Below are 19,750 nucleotides of genomic sequence, written 5' to 3'. Positions count from 1 at the left end.
TCTTTTTGATTCTCACGACTGATTCTCTGCGTATGAGGACGAGCACCGGTCCCCCTCCGTCGCTAACATTCCCTCTTCTCGCTTTTATTGATCCTCCTTCCCTTGAAGAGTCCGTTTCCGCCCAATAAGGCCAGTACCCAGAAACCCCCAGCGGCTCCAGGTGAGATAGGAACCCTCATCGTTTGGGTTTTTTTTTTCGAAAGATGGCGCCACAAAAGACATCCCAGACTCCCACGCGGAAACTCAGCCGCGCCGAAGTGGCCAAGAAGAACAACGCCGACGAGGGCATCTGGTGCATCATCGACCACAAGGTGTACGACGTGACGGACTTCCTCGACGCACACCCGGGCGGCAGCGTCGTGCTGCAGCAGGTCGCAGGGCAGGACGCGACGTCGGCGTTCTACAACCTCCACCGGCACGAAGTGCTCCAGAAGTACGACGCGAGCCTCTGCATCGGCACGGTCGACGGCGAGCGGCCCGAGGTCGTCGACCCCAGGCCGGGGGACCTCTCGACGGTGCCCTACGCCGAGCCGCTGTGGCTGACGCCGGCCTACAAGAGCCCCTACTACGGCGAGTCGCACCGGCGGCTGCAGCGGGCCGTGCGCACCTTCGTCGACGAGGACATCTACCCGGAGGCGCAGGAGAAGGAGATCGACGGCACCTACATCTCGCAGGGCCTCGTGGACAAGATGGCCCGGAACAACCTGCTCGCCATGCGCCTGGGGCCCGGCAAGCACCTGCTCGGCAGGGAGCTGATGGGCGGCGCCGTCGCCCCCGAGGACTTCGACTACTTCCACGACCTGATCGTCGCGCAGGAGCTGACCCGCGGCCTGGCCAGGGGTTTCCAGGACGGCAACATGGCCGGCATGATGATCAGCTTGACCGCCGTGAGGCAGTGGGCGAACGACGCCGAGCTGCGGGACCGTCTGACCGACGAGTGTCTCAGCGGGAAGAAGTTCATGTGTCTTGCCGTCACCGAGGCCTTTGCGGGCAGCGACGTTGCGGGCATCAGGACGACTGCGACCAAGACGCCGGATGGGAAGCATTATATTATCAACGGTAAGAGGAAAACCAAGGAGAACAAGTCTTCGACGACGCATTCTCCCTCCTTTGAATAGCTCAAGATGAACCATGGAAATTCTTTGCTGACATAAAATTTAAAAACTCGTAGGAACGAAGAAATGGATCACCAACGGCATGTTCGCCGACTACTTCGTCACCGCATGCAAGACAGAAAAGGGAATCAGCGTGATCGTTGTGCCGCGCGACGACAACGTCGAGACCAAGCGTATCAAGACGGCCTACTCGACGGCCGCGGCCACGACGTTTATCCAATTCGACAATGTCAAAGTTCCTGTTAACCACCTCCTGGGAAAGGAACACAACGGCTTCATCGTCGTCATGAGCAACTTCAACCACGAGCGGTGGGCCATCACCGCCCAGGTGATCCGCTGGATGCGTACCGTCGTGGAAGAGTGTCTGAAGTGGACCCACCAGCGTATCGTGTTCGGCAAGCCTCTGATCGAGCAGCCCGTCATCCGCCAGAAATTGGCCAAGATGATCAGTAGGACCGAGGCGTGTCAGAGCTGGATTGAGAGCATCACCTATCAGATGTGCAACATGAGCTATGCCCAGCAGAGTAAACTCCTTGGTGGACCGATCGGTCTTTTGAAGAGCTATTCCACCAGGTGTGCGCACGAGATTGCCGACGACGCTGTCAACATCTTTGGCGGTAGGGGAATCACGCAGACCGGCATGGGACGTGTTGTGGAACAGTTCCATCGCATCTACAAGTTCGATGCTATCCTCGGAGGTGCCGAGGAGGTACTGGCTGACCTTGGTGTGCGGCAGGCGATGAAGCAGATGCCTAAGGCGATGTTGTAGATTAATGAAATGAAGTTTGGAGTGTTGTCATTAGTTGTCGCTGGGACGCCATCTTTGATCACCTACTCGACCTTCGTGGATGAGTAGCGCAGACAGCATCCATGGTCCATGATGCGTAAAGTGCCAAGCACGCACACATTCGGCCTCGACTTGTGTAGGGAACAAGTGATTGCCAGCTTTGGCAATGTACATACCTTGGGCACAGACATGCCATCGAAGTAGTCCAAATCGTTGGTTTGTATATGCCCACGACTCTGGCCGATCCATCCCTGATCGAGCAAACCAGAGGTGCATGTCCACAGGACCAAGGTTCGCAGTCATCGACTGGACGGTCGATGACTGGACGGTCGACCTCTTTAGAAATAGCTCTTAAGTTGGTGTATGGCTCTGAATGGGACGACAAGCGTTACCCTTCAACCTAGACCTTCCCTGTGACCATGAATTTGTGAATCTTGTCAACAGACAGTTGATCGGTTGTCGTCAAAGCTGCGGCTGTAGCCTTGGAGGAAACAGCAGTCGCCTGAGAGTTCGTTGGCTCGACGTCCATCTTATCTTTATCCTCGTCAACTGACTCTTCGTAGTCCTCCTCCTCCTCTTCCTCGTCGCCCTCGTCGTCGTCTTCATCGTCAGGTGGCTCAACCAATTCTCTTTGGAGACCTGTAACGACGGTGTCTATGCCTCGTTGCTTCTCTTCTAGGGTGTAGTCGGCTCCCCATTTCTGTCTTCGTGCTTCTCTGTTGGCAGCACTAGGTGCCCATTGCCAGAGAGCGGTGCGCTCCTGAATGGAAAGACCTGACTGCGAACCTTTTGCCTGTCCCGCAGCGATTTTCCCTCCTTCCTCAATCCAGTCCTCTATGCTTGGCTCGAGTTTAGTTCGCAATAGAGTCTCGAGGATGAAAGCTCGTTCCTTGCCAGGAAATTGAGGGAGAGGGAAAGCGACTGTAGACTGGAAAAGATCTTGGTATTCGGACAGCTGTGCTGCAATCTGCTGAAGGTTGTTGGAGATGAGATTCGCGTGAGTCTGTAAGGAAGGCCTAGAGATTGTTAGTATACATTTGTCTTATTAGAACACATGTCTCGTAGACACACCAAGAGGGCAGCTGGCTTTGCGAGGCGATTTCTGATCGCAGAGCAACTAACGAAGTATGCAGTGCTAATAGTCGTTGCCGGGCTTGGTCAAGAGACCTGACTTGATCGTTTGTGAGAGCTGCCATTTAGATGCAGCAACACCATCCAGGCTGTGGCAAGGTCAAGTCATAAACTTGATCTTGCTGTGCTTTGCAGAATGGTTCAAAGAAGAATAAATCAGGGACGTGCGAGTTGTCGGTTGTAGGTGATGAGGGCGAATGTGCTGTAGATCTCCGCATCAGGTGCGCAGTCCAAACTTCTAAGCTCCCAATCTAGATTTCTATCAGTCTTCACCTCGAAGCCAGTGAGCATTCAACCCATGCTTCGTCAATAGAACATATCCGCCTGGTCGGCAATCAACCATGGCTGCTCCGGCAGTCAAACGTCTCACGAGCAATGCCCTTTGCTCAAATTGTCCAACTCTGAGCCTTTGCAGTTCCTGGACTGCGGGCAACCTCACGAGATGGTCCTCCTTCGGAAGGAGAAGATTTCACGTCGTGCCAGTCACTGGCACTGTAGGATCTCGACACAATCCAGCAACCTCTCAAAGCTTTGTCCGTGACTACTTTTCGGCCAACAACTCTCTCGAGCGAGGATGGGTCAAGAGTGGACTTCTGGCTTCAATGCGCACAGCCGCAGAACCACGAGACGGCAAAGGCAATCTCACACGTCAAGAGAAGATAATCCGCGCAGAGGAGGATTACGAAGAATTGTCATCAGACCATAAAAGAGCGGCGAGCGCGGTGCATGGACCGAATGGAGCAGCTCAAGCACAAGAGCCCGTTCGAACAGTTTCCGAGGTGAAGTCGGACGAGCAAATACTACCACATCGGAGGAGGAAGAGACGGAAAGCCAACGAATACTCCCTGTCAAGCCAGGAGGAATCCCTGCCTTTGGATGCCTCATCACAATTGACGACAGCCGCTGCTGCTATGCCGCCGTCCGCCGCCCTTCGACGCAAGATGGCGACACTTCTCTCTCTCACAAAACCACGGTTGTCCTTCCTCATCCTTCTCTCAACTACGTCAGCATACTCTCTATATCCCTTACCCGAACTCTTATCTTCCACGGCATCAGCTGTAGAGACTTCGTTTTCGACATCGACACTTACACTCCTCTTCTTGACGACAGGCACTTTTCTATCCTGTGCCTGCGCGAACACTCTGAACATGCTCTTCGAACCCAAGTATGACGCCCTCATGACCAGGACTCGGAATCGACCATTGGTCAGAAAGCTTATCTCACCTCGAGCTGCAGCGTTATTTGCACTGTTGTGTGGCGCTTCGGGACTTATCCTGCTGGGATTTGGCACCAACCCTACCGTGGCAGGTTTATCCGCGCTGAACATATTCCTCTACGCTGGTGTCTATACTCCCATGAAACGGATTTCACCAGCCAATACGTGGGTTGGTGCCGTGGTTGGCGGGATTCCGCCCTTGATGGGCTGGTGTGCCGCGGCAGGCGAGGCAGCCACTTCTGAGCACCATTCATGGAGGGATATGCTGCTCACTGAAGATTCTATCGGCGGATGGGCACTTGCTGCTCTCTTGTTTGCCTGGCAATTTCCGCACTTTATGTCTCTATCTCACAACATCCGAGACGATTACAAGAATGCTGGGCACAAAATGCTTGCCTGGACAAATCCAGCCCGCAATGCAAGAGTAGCCCTGCGGTATTCGATTGCAATGTTTCCAATATGTGGGATGCTCTACTGGGGTGGGTACGTCGACAGGGGTTTTCTGGTCATCAGTACCGCATGCAACATCTGGATGACAAGAGAGGCCATTCGCTTCTGGAGGAAGCAGGGCGCTGGTGGAAGCGCCAGAGGCCTTTTCTGGGCGAGCGTGTGGCAACTTCCTCTAGTCCTCGTCGGCGCTTTGGTGTGTAAGAAAGGTCTCTGGGATGGGTTCTTTGGAAGCAATGATGCTGCAAGCATATATGAAGAGCCGGAAGTCGAAAGTGATGGAGAATCTCTAGGAATGACTTCACCGAAGTCAGGAAAGGCGCCAGATATCATTGAAGAGGTAAACCCAGCCATGCTGGGCTTCAAGAGACCCACGTGAAGGAGATACAGGGAGAGGTCCCCACATCGACGACGAATAAGGAGGATCAACACCTACATCCTCCCAAATCGAAAACTCTCTAACGGCCGCCCCAACGCTTGAAGCCGGGTCCCGGATCAGTCAATGTAAGACAACATTAACGTCTCATAGGACATGTTCGAGTGTTATACTTCCATTCTGGAACTTGTAACCACCTTTGTGTCAGACCACCGGTGAAGGTATGGAGAAACCTGGTTCGGTGGAAGAAAGAACCGCGCATGAAGACATCCTTTGGGATGTTTGCACTGAGAATGTCGACCCATCTGAAGATTTGGTTTGATTCACTCTCAAGTATCAGGGTCCGAGTATGTCGATTGAAATATGTAAATCACGTAACTAATCCTCATTTCACCTGCCGGAAAATGCAAAAAGCTATGTGAATGCCCTGTAAGGCTTTAATTAGTACGCATCTCTCTACCTGCATGTATCGTAGTCAAGCGCTCTCGGCGTCGTGTAGTGAATCTGCGCCAGTGAATCGGGAAAGTCTAGCGAAAGTCTGGGGTTGGGCAGTTTCCGCTTTGCGTGTTCTACGCGCGACGCGTCCGCAGTGTTGACAATTTGACAGTCACTGACATCACCTCAATTCCACCTCGACCCAGGCGCTTGACTCAGAACGACTCCTCCACATTCCTTGATGGATATAGTCGCCACCTCGTGATATTACCGATTACCAAGGAGTGGCGAGTGCCGCCGAAAACTGTCTCGTCAATATGGCGACGCCTCCGTAGGGGCAACTATCCCGTTGGTTGAGGCCACGCTAACTAGCGACAGCGAGTTCTTCAGCAAGTTGAGAGCTTTGAGGCCAGCACATGAATTGACTTCGGGGGTAGCATTCGTTGCCATTCTACAGCATGACAAACTGCCCAACAAAAGCTTCCAACAACATGACGCCTTGTGGATTAAGTGCCCAAAAGGTAAAGAATTAAGCTCATTGCTGAAGGCCTACAAAAAGAGACATCCATTGGCTGGTGACCTCGTACTCAGACATAATTTCAAGATCGTTGATGAAACGACTAAAATCTCCTCACTTCTTACTTTACCCTCGGATGACTTTGTCGCTCTTGAAGCCATCCTTGTGGACGACTTGAACAAGAGAACGAACCCACCGCACGCTTCGCGCACTGCTCTTGCCGAAGTCACAAACGCTGCAAATCGCCGTAGAAGCCAGAGCGATGTGTCAGTCAAGGACACAGCAGCTGTTCCTTCTAGGCTATCCGTCAAGGAGGAATTGGTGCCACCTCCACAGCCTCAAGACGACCCCAGCCCGCCAAAAGCCGACTTAGCTGAAGACAAATGCTTTCACATGGACCTCGAAGACGGGACTTCGGCTCCCCAAGAAGGTTCGGCTGCTCGCCTTACTATGTCGGAGCTCTTTGACGGTCGAACGCCAGAGCAACTTGAAAAGTAAGTGCACACTCCGCAGACTGAATTAGTTTCCTTGGGCCAATAGATGCCAACCTTCTGATAGGAGTGTTGAGAAGGGCGCGGAGTTGCTGAATGATATCCAAAAGATTCTTCGACAACGACCCAACGAAGAAGCCAACCAATGGATTCAGGCCTTAGAGAAAGTTCAATCCCAGGCAGCACGTTCGCGGACCGTGGTAGGAGTTGTGGGGGCTACGGGTGCTGGAAAGAGCTCGGTCATCAACGCCATGCTGGACGAGGAGCGCCTAGTCCCCACGAATTGCATGAGAGCCTGTACAGCAGTTGTCACGGAAATCAGCTACAACTACGACGATAGCATCCCATACCGCGCCGAGATCGAATTCATTTCCCGAGAGGATTGGCACAAGATGCTTAAAGTATTGTTTCAAGATCTGCTTGATGGTTCCGGCCAAGTGTCTCGCGAGTGTACCAACGAAGACTCGGAAAGTGGCATTGCCTATGCTCAAGTGAAAGCGGTGTACCCAAAGCTGACCAAGGAGGAGATGGCAAATGTCCCCATCGACCGTCTAATGGCTCACGACAATGTTAAATGTTTAGGCACTACCCGAAAGGTTGAGAACTACGACGCATCGGATTTCTACAAGAGCTTGCAGGCTTACGTCGACAGTAAGGAAAAGTCAGGTGCTAGGAAAGACAATGGGGAAAAAGAGAAGCGCAAGCCACGAGAAATGGAGTTCTGGCCACTAATACGAGTTGTCAGATTGTATGTCAAGGCTGCTGCTCTTGCCACAGGTGCTGTCATTGTGGATCTACCAGGTGTCCACGACAGTAATCAAGCACGTGCTGCCGTGGCTCAAGGCTACATGAAGCAATGTACCGGTTTATGGATCGTTGCACCAATTACTCGAGCTGTCGATGACAAGTCTGCGAAGAATCTGCTTGGCGACAGCTTCAAGCGACAGCTCAAGATGGATGGAGGCTACAACTCTGTCACATTTATCTGTAGCAAGACGGACGACATTTCAATCACTGAAGCCCAGGACTCGCTAGGACTTGAAGATGAGTTTGGCCCTCTGATGACCACCTGGGAAGAGCTGAGACGGAACAAAGGAGCCTTGAAGCAGCAAATCGAAGGCCTTAAAGCTACCAAGTCTGACATCAATGCAGCCCTCGAATCTCAGGATGAGGAAGTTGAGCTCTGGGAGAAACTTCAGGAGGACCATCGGGGTGGGCTGACGGTCTATCAACCCAAAGCGGCGACCCAGAAGCGCAAGCGGGTGGAAGTTTCAATTCCGTCAAAGAAGAAATCCAAGTATACAGAGCCTGACTCTGACGACGACTTTATCGATGACGATGATACACACGACTCCAATAGCGATGGAGGATCGGATTATGCGTCATCCCTCGACAGTGACGATCCTGGTAGTCCTCTTACTGAAGATGATATCCAAACGAAGATTACGGAGCTTCGAATGATGAAGAAAGAAGGACGACGACAAAAGATGCAAGTCGATGAGGAGATGAAGAATCTGCGAAAGCAGATTGAGGAGATTGACCAAGAAAACGAAGCTATCGATGCTGAGCTATCTGCGAAGTGTATCTCAGGCCGCAACGAGTACTCAAGAGCCGCTATCCGACAGGACTATGCTGCAGGGATTCGTGAACTCGACCAAGAGCTGGCCGAGGAAGCAGATGCTGCAAACTTTAATCCCGAGGTCGACGCTCGTGACTACGACGAGGTCGCACGCAACCTCCCCGTGTTCTGCGTCTCTTCTCGTGCTTATCAGAAATTGAAGGGCAGACTCCAGCGAGATAAGACACCTCCAGGCTTCAAGAACATCGAGGATACCGAAGTGCCCTCACTTCAAGCCCACTGTATACAACTGACGACAGCAGATCGTCAAAATTCGGCTCGGAGGTTCCTTAACAGCACGTTTCAGATTCTGAACTCGTTAAGGCTATGGGCTTCTAATGACGGAACTGGTAACAATCTTACCGACGATCAGGCAATGCACGAGGCTCAGATCTTGAAAGACAAGCTGAAAAAGCTTGACTCTGTGAGTCGCCCAGAAGCACAAGCTCCCCCAAACCGTAGGCGCGACCGGCCCGATAGCCATTGTACTAATGCTCTTTAGGCACTCGAGAACTTGGTTACAAACGTCATCACAAGTATGGACAGCGAGCTCCAGGAGAAGATCTACGATGCGTTCCCAAGTGCGACTGCGGCGGCGAAATCATTGGCAAACGACACCGTAAGGCAGTGGGGTGCACCCGTCAATCGAGAGAATCGTGCAGAAGGGGGTCTTTACTGGGCAACTTATAAAGCTGTGGTACGACGCGATGGTGTCTTTGCGAATGGCTGGCGCTCTGTTAATTTCAATGCAGAGCTTGTGGACCCGATTCTTCGGACCATGACCGGACCCTGGGAGTCGGTCTTTGCACGCAGAATGCCCAGCATGCTCAGCTCTCTTCCGCTCAATGTGAGCGATATGCTCAAGACATTTCACAATGAAGTCGAACAGCGTGCCCTCCACAACGGTGCTTCTATTGCAGCATTCCACATGCTCAAGCACCAGATCCCAGGGTATAAAGAGACGCTCAAAGATGCAATGGTCGAGGCTCGGCGCAAGATCACGGAGAAGCAACGGGAGATCAATCGTGAATTCGAACCTCACATTGCTTCCCATATGCTACAAATCTACGGCACATGCGTTCGAGAATCGGGCTCCGGCCAGTACGCCCGTATGAGAACTCACATGAACGATTACGTTGACCGGGAGAAAGAATCGATGTTTGAGGGATCGGTTCGACATGTGCAAGCTCTCATACAAGGCATGCTAAAGGAACTCAAGGAAGAGCTGCTTACAAAGGTTGACGCTATCTTTATGGCTGTTCAGAGGGATTATACCGGTGTCATTTCTGGCATTGGGGCCAACCACGAAACCAATGCTCTTCCTCGTGAACAACGAACACTGCGAAAATCGATCGTCGAGATTGTTGACAGCGCTGAGTTGGTATTCAAGCGAGCTCTCGGCCTCGAACCTGAACGGGATTCTGAGCTTAATCCTGAGCCTGAAGCTGCAAATGAGACAGCTCCACAACCTAAGACCGAGGTCGAAAAGGCTGGATCATCCGGCCGTATCAAAGAAGAATTCAAAGATGACATCATGATTGATGCCAGTGTCGAAACAAACACCAATGAGCTCTTGGCTGACCTGAAGAGTTCTGGTTTGGACAATGCGGTTTCATCTCAAGAACAGAAGACTGCTTCTCTCAAGCCTCTTCGACCAACACATCATGAAGCTGGACCCGTCAAGGCCGAGCAAGATTCTATTTGAGTCAAATACTCGATCAGGAAATGGACGAGTGTAAGGTGATGGATGCATGAACGAAATCACCGAGCAGCGAGGACCATGTGCCACTATGAACTTGTCGTGTCGGGCAATGGCGTTGTGAAGTGCCCTAGTTGGTTTTTTCCTTTCCCGTTGCTGTACAAAACAGAGGCATTCCATTCTAGACGTGATTCCTCTAGGGGTCACAAGTTCGATGAGCTAAGTGGGCATGTTACATGTCGTCAATTGACGATGCGGTCGTGTGTGATTTTGGGCGCCGGACGGGAGATGAAGGAATGTACCCACAGTACAGAGTCACCACAGGAGCGAAGAACACAGGCCAGGACAAGGCTTTAGAGTCATTCGGGTTTTTGGCTGGGGCGCTTTCGAACCTTGTATTACTAGACTAGAGTCTAACTTGAGATATTGTGATTGCGGTTGGCGCAAACTCGATAGAGGTTAGGGTCATCGGAAAAGAACACTCCTCACATACTGGTCTGCAGGTCTTTTTTGGGTCAGCATAAGATCGTGGGTCTACTGAGAGTCCCCTGGGCCTTGGTCTTTCGTCTTCGAGTTCAACATCGTCGTCGGCGTAGTAAGCGAGTGTGACCTATCCTGGTATGAAAGTCTTGATTGTTGCATGGCAGGGGTCATGCTTGGGCGTCCTCGTTCACGGCACTTGCTGTCGAGCAGATATCTGAATGACTCGAGAAATATTCTTGTCCGTATCGGTCGATGTTTTGCGGCAAAGCAACACACCATTAGCTCATACCTTTGGAAGGAGACTTTTAATGTCCGATCTCGCTGAAAATAAACCGCAGCCCACGCGTCCTGGGGATCTACAAGGTTCAATTCATTGAGAATCACCGAGATCTGTCGTTGTCGGTGTCGATCATTGGCGCTTCGGGCCAAACAACTCGGTGTCTCGGCAATGACGGGGTTAAGCATCGGATCTAATCAGATAAAAAACTTCACCGTATATCAGGTAAGCAACGGAAGCCTTTCCGTCGACGTCGCCTCCAAAGTACAACTAAGTACAAGACAAGCATTCGCTCCTTATACTTGATCTTCCGCTAGCCGACTTGCTCGCGACTGGCTCCTCATACTCGCATCGAGCAAAGATATAGACCCTTGGACGACTGACAATAGACCAGAAACAGCAAGAAAACTCCCTCTTCCCTGTCAAACCACGCCATATGATTGCAAACATGGTGAAGAATGTCATTGTCGTAGGGGGATCATACGTGGGACGGGCAAGTACTCTCCGATCCGGTTTGGTTCCTGTCCAGCGCTAATTGGAAGCTAGGCTACGGCCCAGGAACTCGCTAGGGTGGTTCCCTCGTCGCACAGGGTAAGCGAGTTTCGGGTGAACCTATCGAGATATTAGCCTGGGCTAACAAAGTTCCAGGTCCTCCTCATCGAGCCTCACAGTCATTTTCACCATCTTTTCACCTTCGTATGTGGGTTCCTTGTGTCGTGATTGGCTGCTACTCGGACAGTCAGAAGGGATCATACTGACAAATGACACAAGCCACGATTTGCCATTGTGCCTGGCCATGAGCACAAAGCTTTTGTCCCATATACTCACCTGTTCTCGTCTGTGGCCAATTCGGCCTCGCACGCCGTTGTCCACGCTAGAGTACTTTCGGTTCAGCCTCGCCATGTCAATTTGGACCGAGAGTGGGAAGGGTCGAAAGAGATACCCTTCGACTACCTCACCATTGCCACGGGGACGTCACTCTCACAGCCTGCTGCCATGAAGGAGGATGACAAACAGTCTTCAGTCGAGTATCTAAAACAACACCAAGAATCCATCAAGCGAGCAAAGTCGATCCTTCTGGTGGGCGGCGGGGCAGTCGGTGTCCAGATGGCAACCGACCTGAAGGAATACTACCCCGACAAGGATGTCACATTGGTGCACTCACGAGTGCATCTGATGCCACAGTACCACCATAAATTTCATGACCTTGTCAAGAAAAGGTTCGATGAATTGCACGTCAACTTGATCACGGGTGCTCGTGTCAAGATTCCACCCAATGGGTTTCCCACCAGCGGCTCTCCTTTCGACGTCGAGCTCACCAATGGTCAGAAAGTCACGACGGAGTTCGTTATTCTTGCGACTGGTCAGCGCCCCAACAACACCCTGGTCAGAGATCTGGATCCTGAAAACCCTAACGCCGTCATAAATCCGGAGAACGGATACATTCGAGTCAGACCGACATTGCAGTTTCTCGACGAGAAATATCCGAACCTCTTCACGGTTGGCGATATTGCAGACACGGGTGCGCACAAAGCCGCACGACCGGGCGTAGCTCAAGCGGCGGTGGTCGCCAAGAACATCCAATCACTGATAGAAGGCCGACAAGCAGAAGAGAAATACGTGCCCGGCCCTGCTGGTATTCATCTGTCACTAGGCATGGTAAGTTGTAGATGGCTGGGAGAGAACGAGGCACGAAGACTGACCACCTGTGTAGAAGGAGAATGTCATATTCCGGAATCCGAACAAGGCGGAGGGAGAGACAGAGCCAACCATCATACCTAAGAGCGAGTAAGTAACGCCTGCGTCTCGTTTACATCGTTTTGTCAATTGAAGCTCACGATGTGGCAGTGGTCAAGAGGACATGGGTGTAGAAGGCTTCTGGAAGAGGCTCGGTGTTGAGGTCAAGAGTCCGCAGCAGTATCATTTGTGAGGAAGAGCTGTCGTCCAGAAAGATCGCACCGGAAGATAGAAGAGATTGCTTGATCAACAAGATCCTAATTGATGTCTAAGATGGAAACCTCACATTCTATACATCCCAAAATTAATCTCCTCTCCTGATGTGGGATTCTGCAACACCGGGCTGTTTGGTGCACTCCAGGACACTTCTATTTCATCGTGTTCTTTGCTCAGTCGTCGACCTCCCTCCCCCCATATTTGAAATTTCAGGTCCGCCGACCCGACAAGTATTTTGACGTCAAACTCGGCGCGGTAGTACTGCGGTCCAAAATTGTACCTACTGTTTGTCAGCCACTGACCCCTGGAGCGATGGAGACCGCAGACCAATGCCGATTCTTAAGCTTCAAGTCTCTCTTGTCCATGACAGTCTCGACCAAACAGACCGTTTTAACGCCGACGTTGCTTTTCATGCTGCGCGGGAGTTGGTTAGAAGGCAGGCTGGACATGACAATTTGTGTTCGCCAGGGGATCGATTCCCTCCCCAAGTTGATCTTCAGACGATACCGGTTGCTGACTCCTTTCTCGGTCGAGATCGTCTCTCCCTTTGTACGTCAGATCAGGCGGCCTAAATGTACGAGTCATCATACCTGTCGGACGAGCCAGTGAATCTGCTGTTCGGCCCATTTTGACTTATCCCGTGGATCGATGACAATATCTGCTCCGAGATGCTCGACAGGGTCATACAGAACTCTTACCACGATACCGTAACTGTGCCGTGAGCATCGCGCTGGAAGTATGCACGTATCGAACTTCAACGCCTGAATTCGATCGAGTACAAGACCGTGGACCACTGCCAACTGTCTACAGAGGCGTCAGCAGAGTCAAGCACTCACGAAGCTAGGGCATGGCTTTTACTCACGGCTCTCGTGTCGTCAAGACCTCTACAGAGGCCGCGTTTGGCAGTCCAATATCTCCAAGTTGATAGCGCTTGCGGAATTGTTGTCTGACGTAGGGAGAGCTACCCAGGCCACCCGACAGAACGATATACGACTATACTCGCAGTCCGTTAGAAAAAGGTGAGGGGTGCTCGCTAGTGAGGCCCTAGCTACTTACAACCTTCTCTCTCGGGTGAGTTGACTGCAGTCGATGAAGCTGTGCGTCAACAAGGGAAGTCATCTTGTTGATCTGTTCATCAAATAATCGTTGGAGGTCAGCCCTGGGGACCCCGTGTTAAATCAATCTCATGCCTACGTCAAGGTCACAGAACTAACCTCTTTATGATTAACTTTGAGTCGCTTATCTCGGCGTGAGGAAAATCCGACCCAGCCGGTAAACCAGGGATAGGGATGACAAGATCCAAAGCTGCATAAGCATCGGTACCGAAGGAACACTTGTACGTCTCGAATCGATGGTTCACCATCTTCGCAGCCAACAGGTCCGGCTCCATTGGCAAGACGTGCCGAATCTTTTCGAGCCTTTGGCGTATGAAGTTTTCCATTTTGAAGTCAATAATGGTTGAACCGATTGCTCTGCCTTCCACCCAGCTGAGAGGGTCGAGGATCGTTTGACCAGAAGCTGTCGTCTGGATCTTTAGCACGTTCACGTCCGTGGTTCCACCTCCGGCGTCGCAGACGACGTAGCAGTCGCCCTTTTCCAGGTGTTGTTTCGACACCGAAACAGCTGCCGCTTCTGCTTCCGTCAGTGTCACCCGCGCCCGAAAGTTGGATTGTGCTGTAAATCCGGCAGATTTGATGATGCCTTCTATGTCAGTAATCATCCCCGGTTCCTTCCACGTTGTGGGCACGCTGAAGTTGAACTCGACGTTCTTCGACCGCCAACGGGGGAGAGACTCGTCGAAATTCCGAGCGACGGCGTTACAGAGGTACGTGAGATAGTCCTTCAGCCAGCCACGTGCCATGTCGACCGTCGCATGGGCCTTGAACTCATCCTCGTAGGCGTAGTCAAGATACAGCTTGAAAAGTTCTTGAATCTCGACTTCTTCGGCTGCATAGTCAACCAGGAACCCCCAGCTTACTGGATTACCAGTACGCTTGTCGTAGGCAATGGCTGTGTCGACCTTGTTGCGGATTTCGTGACCTAGTTTTCCTGGCCAATGCTGGATGGTTTTTGGATCTGCCCAGTCTGGCCCCCACGAGTAGGCGACCCCAGTGCACTGTACCTTCGTCAGCCGTCTGCATTATGTAGAACGTGTCAAGCCTCACGGTCATCCCAAAGTCAACACCAACAACTATGTCTGGATGGAAGGTATCCATGGTTGCAGGATCGCTCACAAGCACAGCGTGCCCGTTCAGAGTCGGTAGGAATGGCTAGCTCTAGGAAGACAGGGCCCAGAGATTCCAAAGTATTGATTGGTGCCATAAGAATCTCGATTTTTCAGAGACACAGTCTGAGCACATGGCAGAAAGGTTGAAGATCGAGGTAATCGAACCCGACGCATCCAATTTCGGTCAATGCTCGAGCTTGAACAACATCTCAGGTCTTGTCAGCCTGACGACGCACCAGTGCAACACATTCGAAGGCCCCACTCCAGACGCCCCCCAGTTGGTCTCCAACCATATGTACATCGAAGCTGCAGCGCCATTTGACAATGGCTTGCCCTAGTCTCATATCTTTCCATCTTGGTTCAGTGGTGCTGGGATAATTGTCTGAACACGAACTGGAATTATACTTTGTACAGACCCACCCCCTCTCTCAGCTTTCTGCAATACCGTATCATACAGTAACCGGTCGCAGACGTGTTCAGGACTTTTAACTCTACGCTAATTACTTCGCCATGAGGAGGCGGCTGAGCTGCCCTGGGGTGGTGGGCAACTCAAACATAACCGGATGGCATTGATGCCCCAGAACACAGAATACCCTGCTCGTGTTTCTTCACCTGACTCTGCCATCTCAGTTCAATCTATCTGGCACCTCAGTTTCGTCCCTGCACTCGCCTTCTACCAGACTCTGAAAGCTCATGTTGAAGTACCACTCACGACTTATTTGATCTTCGTTACTTGCTCACATCCGAAAATCTGGAATAATGCAGAGCATCGGAGGGAATACAGGCTCGCAGAGCAGCAGCCCTTCCACCGCCTCAGCGCAACCAGGATCTCCTTTCAATCCTGATTCGATAACGAGAAGCAGCGCTCCTAGTGTGACGACGACAAGCAGCACTTCTAGTGGGACTGTGGCAAGTGTCCAAGACGCGACTGGACAAATTGCTTCCCAGAGTACTACTCCCAGCTCGCCAAACGTTAGTTCGAGTAACGGCAGTTCGAGTAACATTGGAGGTATTGTCGGCGGCACGATCGGGGGTCTGCTGTTTGGGCTTGTTGTCGGCATGTTGTTCATGTTTTGCTGGGCGAGGCGGCGGGCAGCAAAAGCCAGCCTCTCCAGCAGACGAGCTGGAAAGATCTCTCCTGAGAAGAATGGGACTGACAGGTCAACTCTCCAGGCGTACGAGAGCCCTTCGGATCCTGCAAGATGGCTGGTTTACCTCCCCCAGCCGTCTGACGATACTGAGTTGAAGCATCAGGTAAAGACAATGTATAATCAGATCGACCTGCACGTGGAGAACTTTTACACAGACAGAGATGGTGGACTACTGACAGAAGCGGTGCAATCGATTCTCGCTCGCTATGAGACAGATCTGCTCCCAGCGCCAGTGGCTACCATTATGGCGTCGACAAGCAGTAAGAAAGCGGTCATCAAGCATTGCCTGACTTGCACCATTGTTTCAAGGATAGATGCTGTCCGGCCAATACCGCAGTCATTCCTCCCTTCCGAGATTGCAGCTCTACCGGCACTCCTGGCTAAGAATGCCGACGTAGAACACGTCTCAAGGAAGAAAGGTATGCATTCCCTCAACCTCGCCAACCACATCGTCTCTTTGTCTAGTGAGAGTTGGCTGACCGAAAATGATCCAGTCTTCGATGAGGCATACTCGACCTGGCGGGTACTCACTGCGTATATCCGACCCTCGGCAGCCTCCCTCACACCAACGCAGGAAGCTTCCGTGACCTCCGAGGCAGCCAACTTCACAGAAGCATTTGGTCCTTGGTCCAAGTCAAGAGGCAACGCTGCTCAAAAGGCCAATCTCGAAGAGATCATGCGAAATGCTATTGGGGTCGGAACTCTGCTGTTCTCCCAGCCCAGCGTGTGCGAGTTCCGGTGGATCCAAACATCAAAGAGGCATGCTAACTCGGCGACATTCTACATCACACCGGCACTGTTGAGGACCTCAGATGCCAGTGGACATGCCCTGTCATCTCCACATACCCTGCTAAAGGCGGCAAAAAACAACGATTAGTAGCAGCCTTGCACTTGGGTGTTAGACTGGCATTGTGCAGTTCTCCATTTCCTACTGCACAGTATGTAGGAACCGTTACAGGATGGTTAATACGCTCATTCAACATAATACGGTTGAGTCCGTTGAGTACTTTCACTACCATATCATAGTGCTATAGTGTATTTACTTTTCACATTCAGTCCTCACCAGCATGGTGTTGCAACCAAGCATACTTCCTAGAGCGTGTTCTTGTAAAATGAACCGAAGAGCGCTGCTCCTGAGACGGCTGCGAAATTGAGCCATCTCGTGCCAGGCCCTTAGTCATATCCAGACCCCCTGTTTCGCCACTTGTTCCTTGCGAAAAGTAGTCCAATGAAGACCGTGCTGAACGCCTAGAACCCGATTCACTTTCATATGTCGACAAGGGCATGAAGTCCTTATTGATGACAGTAGTAGACGCAGTACCAGGGCTATTATGGATGCTGTAGGGGGAATGACTTTCATGATGTGAGTGTCTTTCATCATACTGTGTTGGCATTCTTATTCCCTGACCGGGAAGGGGATAGGGTGTTAGAAGTTGAGGCTGTGCAGTAGGACTACAACTTGATGAAGCTGCACTTGTTGCGCTACAGGGTTCGCTCTCAGGCACCTGGGATAACGGAGAAGACATCGATACGGAAGTCCTTGAGCAAACCTTTTGCAAGACCGGTCCGCCAGGATTGTTCCCTGGAGGTGTCAAAGGGAAGCTGATGTTGAGTCCCGACTGTCCGGGTAGATGAGGAATGTTGTTTCCGGGAGATAAATCCAGAAGTGAGCTTCGGGCACCCGAGTTAATCTTCTCGTAACTTGACGTACGGTCATGTTGAGGGAGGAAGAAAGGCTCATCACAGGCCTGCGGCCAAGCCCTTGAGTGAGAATTGAACGTCTCACTGTTTTGGTCTGCGTTGTGGCTTGGTCTCCGGCTCCGAGAACCGAGTTGCTCAAGCCAAGGGTTGTAGGCTTTGTATACGTAACCATCAGCCTGGCTATGACCTTGATGCCCACTCCATACAGTATTACTGTGGCGCGTGGTATCAGGGTGGCTCGAATCGTTTTCCCATGAGCTATAATAGGGGGTTGCATTGAACCCTCTGTTGAGAGGATTTCCTTGATGCTCAGTGGAGATGACAATCTTCTCGTTGTCGATTTGTGGTGGTGCTGGGTGTGGTCGAAACTGCGCTTGACGTTCCGCAGTTTGATTAGATCTGAGAACTGTATCTTCGTCTTCGAGTATCACACTTGCACCACCTGGTGTGCTGAGAGGCTCTTCGTTTGGCGATTGCACTGGCGATAGCAGAGAAGAGGTGTTTGAAGACCTCCTTCTCCGGTTGAGGAATTCGCTCTCTTCGTAGTTTGGTGGCTGTTTGGGTGATGAGATTAGTGATGCCGTGCTTCTCCTATGGTCCAGTTTAGGGTGGTGCAACATGGATGGCGAAGGCTGTCCCTCTCTTTGCGACAGGATTGTCAATGCAGTGTTGAGACTCTGGCTGGCGATACTCAACTGCGTCAATTGCGTAGGGATCTTGGGAGAATCTCGAAACACGAACAAGCCCCTGTTCACCAACCCAATCTTCCCATGTTTGGTTTGCATGTCGACCCTGACGGATTCTACCAAGGTCGCAACGTTGTTCAGCGTCTTGCTCGCATCCACCATGATACTGTCGATCCACTCTTTTTCGGTCGCCTCCAGGTGCATTGATTTGCATCGGCGCAGATGCCGAGTCGTGTCCAATGACTTTGCGACATGCTTCGTGGCCGCCAACAAATCCCTTGCCTGCTCTCCGACTGCAATGAGTTCATATATGATCTGCGACACACGTAAGACTGCGTTGGTGGCCGAAGAAACAGCGGCGGCGGAGACAGTTCCGCCATCCATTGTGGAGTGGAGAACGGTTCAAAATATCATCTACACCTCATCTGCTGCAAAAGGGATGGATGAGCTTCACTCTGTAGATAGGATATGAACAGTAGCCAAAAGCTCAGACACTCAGACGACTCCAGCAAGCATTAAAGTGTTTACTACTCTAGGTTTCGGCCTGGGGTCGGCTGAAGGGCTTCCTGCACGCAAATTCCACCGTCCAAAGTTCCTATCTACGGCGCCGAACCGCTTTCTACGACTTCCAGCCGGCAACTAACTGACTTGGAACTGACAAGCAACGCGGCGGAAGCTTACTTTACAATGCGCTATTGAATTCAGGCGGAGGACATGATCAAACTCCCAAAAAGATGCCCTGAGGCTGACCGGTCACACGACTCTGTCTTCTTCTGAGCTTTTCCCTAGAAATCACGGCTCCATGGTTGCGCTAGCACTGGCGTTTTCCACAATATGGATTTGTACGGTATCGTATTGTACCTCGATTTCATACGACCCAGTGCAGGTCGTGGTCTGGTTCTGGACCCTGGGCTAATGCAAGTCTCAGCCAGCAGTCGCTAGTCACAGGGGCCTGAGAAGGCGGCATTGGACACGGGGTCGCGCAAAATATCTCTCACTCTGAGAAGTGATACGGGAAGAAGTCGACAGGCTTACCTCCGAACAGCCGTAGGCCTGGAGGTTTGCTAATGAGGCCAAGGACAGTACAACCACCACGGGTGTGATCTCCAAGGTTTACTGATGGTGGCAGTGAGTATTGGCGAGGAATCCTTTGGCGCATTCTCAATCCATCATCACGCAGAACAATAGTCTCGACGCTTCAGTACACACCCTGCAGTTTCCAGATCGATAGTCTGGAGAAGAACATAAAAGTGTCATGAATTGATCAAACCACTTCTTCCCTCGATCACCATCCTCCTCTATCAGATTCGCTGCTTGACTCCTCCTGGTCTCTCCCAACCATAGAAAATGGTCAAGTACATTTTGGTTTCTCTCTTTGCCCTCGCCGCAACACGAGCTGGGCTGGCAACAGCCACCCTTGCAACATCCTTTATGGTAGAG

At 51.7% G+C, this 19,750-nt stretch overlaps 8 protein-coding genes across 8 annotated transcripts; 5 read left to right on the top strand and 3 right to left on the bottom strand.

The window, feature by feature from the left end:
• Window positions 1-203: 203 nt before the first annotated feature.
• PV08_09687 (uncharacterized protein) lies at window positions 204-1,884 on the top strand (the record flags this gene model as incomplete). Its single annotated transcript, XM_016384003.1, has 2 exons — window positions 204-1,059; window positions 1,172-1,884. 2 exons carry the CDS (start codon window positions 204-206, stop codon window positions 1,882-1,884), a joined length of 1,569 nt encoding a protein of 522 aa, XP_016232626.1.
• A 418-nt stretch (window positions 1,885-2,302) lies between these two features.
• On the bottom strand, window positions 2,303-3,098 carry PV08_09686 (uncharacterized protein; the record flags this gene model as incomplete). Its single annotated transcript, XM_016384002.1, has 2 exons — window positions 2,303-2,918; window positions 2,974-3,098. 2 exons carry the CDS (start codon window positions 3,096-3,098, stop codon window positions 2,303-2,305), a joined length of 741 nt encoding a protein of 246 aa, XP_016232625.1.
• Window positions 3,099-3,374: 276 nt separating this feature from the next.
• Window positions 3,375-5,075, top strand: PV08_09685 (protoheme IX farnesyltransferase; the record flags this gene model as incomplete). Its single annotated transcript, XM_016384001.1, has 1 exon — window positions 3,375-5,075. One exon carries the CDS (start codon window positions 3,375-3,377, stop codon window positions 5,073-5,075), a length of 1,701 nt encoding a protein of 566 aa, XP_016232624.1.
• A 749-nt stretch (window positions 5,076-5,824) lies between these two features.
• On the top strand, window positions 5,825-9,838 carry PV08_09684 (uncharacterized protein; the record flags this gene model as incomplete). Its single annotated transcript, XM_016384000.1, has 4 exons — window positions 5,825-5,838; window positions 5,886-6,518; window positions 6,583-8,557; window positions 8,636-9,838. 4 exons carry the CDS (start codon window positions 5,825-5,827, stop codon window positions 9,836-9,838), a joined length of 3,825 nt encoding a protein of 1,274 aa, XP_016232623.1.
• Window positions 9,839-11,040: 1,202 nt separating this feature from the next.
• Window positions 11,041-12,522, top strand: PV08_09683 (uncharacterized protein; the record flags this gene model as incomplete). The annotated part of the gene is made up of 6 exons (XM_016383999.1): window positions 11,041-11,061; window positions 11,139-11,183; window positions 11,241-11,288; window positions 11,364-12,251; window positions 12,307-12,380; window positions 12,441-12,522. The coding sequence occupies 6 exons, from the start codon at window positions 11,041-11,043 to the stop codon at window positions 12,520-12,522; spliced, it is 1,158 nt and encodes a 385-aa protein (XP_016232622.1).
• Window positions 12,523-12,611: 89 nt separating this feature from the next.
• PV08_09682 (uncharacterized protein) lies at window positions 12,612-14,761 on the bottom strand (the record flags this gene model as incomplete). Its single annotated transcript, XM_016383998.1, has 7 exons — window positions 12,612-12,825; window positions 12,873-13,090; window positions 13,136-13,349; window positions 13,408-13,538; window positions 13,602-13,704; window positions 13,760-14,661; window positions 14,711-14,761. The coding sequence occupies 7 exons, from the start codon at window positions 14,759-14,761 to the stop codon at window positions 12,612-12,614; spliced, it is 1,833 nt and encodes a 610-aa protein (XP_016232621.1).
• A 770-nt stretch (window positions 14,762-15,531) lies between these two features.
• On the top strand, window positions 15,532-16,800 carry PV08_09681 (uncharacterized protein; the record flags this gene model as incomplete). The annotated part of the gene is made up of 1 exon (XM_016383997.1): window positions 15,532-16,800. One exon carries the CDS (start codon window positions 15,532-15,534, stop codon window positions 16,798-16,800), a length of 1,269 nt encoding a protein of 422 aa, XP_016232620.1.
• Window positions 16,801-16,975: 175 nt separating this feature from the next.
• Window positions 16,976-18,694, bottom strand: PV08_09680 (uncharacterized protein; the record flags this gene model as incomplete). The annotated part of the gene is made up of 1 exon (XM_016383996.1): window positions 16,976-18,694. One exon carries the CDS (start codon window positions 18,692-18,694, stop codon window positions 16,976-16,978), a length of 1,719 nt encoding a protein of 572 aa, XP_016232619.1.
• Window positions 18,695-19,750: the final 1,056 nt, after the last annotated feature.

Source organism: Exophiala spinifera, assembly GCF_000836115.1.
Source record: "Exophiala spinifera strain CBS 89968 unplaced genomic scaffold supercont1.7, whole genome shotgun sequence".
NCBI lineage: Eukaryota > Fungi > Ascomycota > Eurotiomycetes > Chaetothyriales > Herpotrichiellaceae > Exophiala > Exophiala spinifera.
This window is presented reverse-complemented; position numbering and strand designations above follow the sequence as displayed.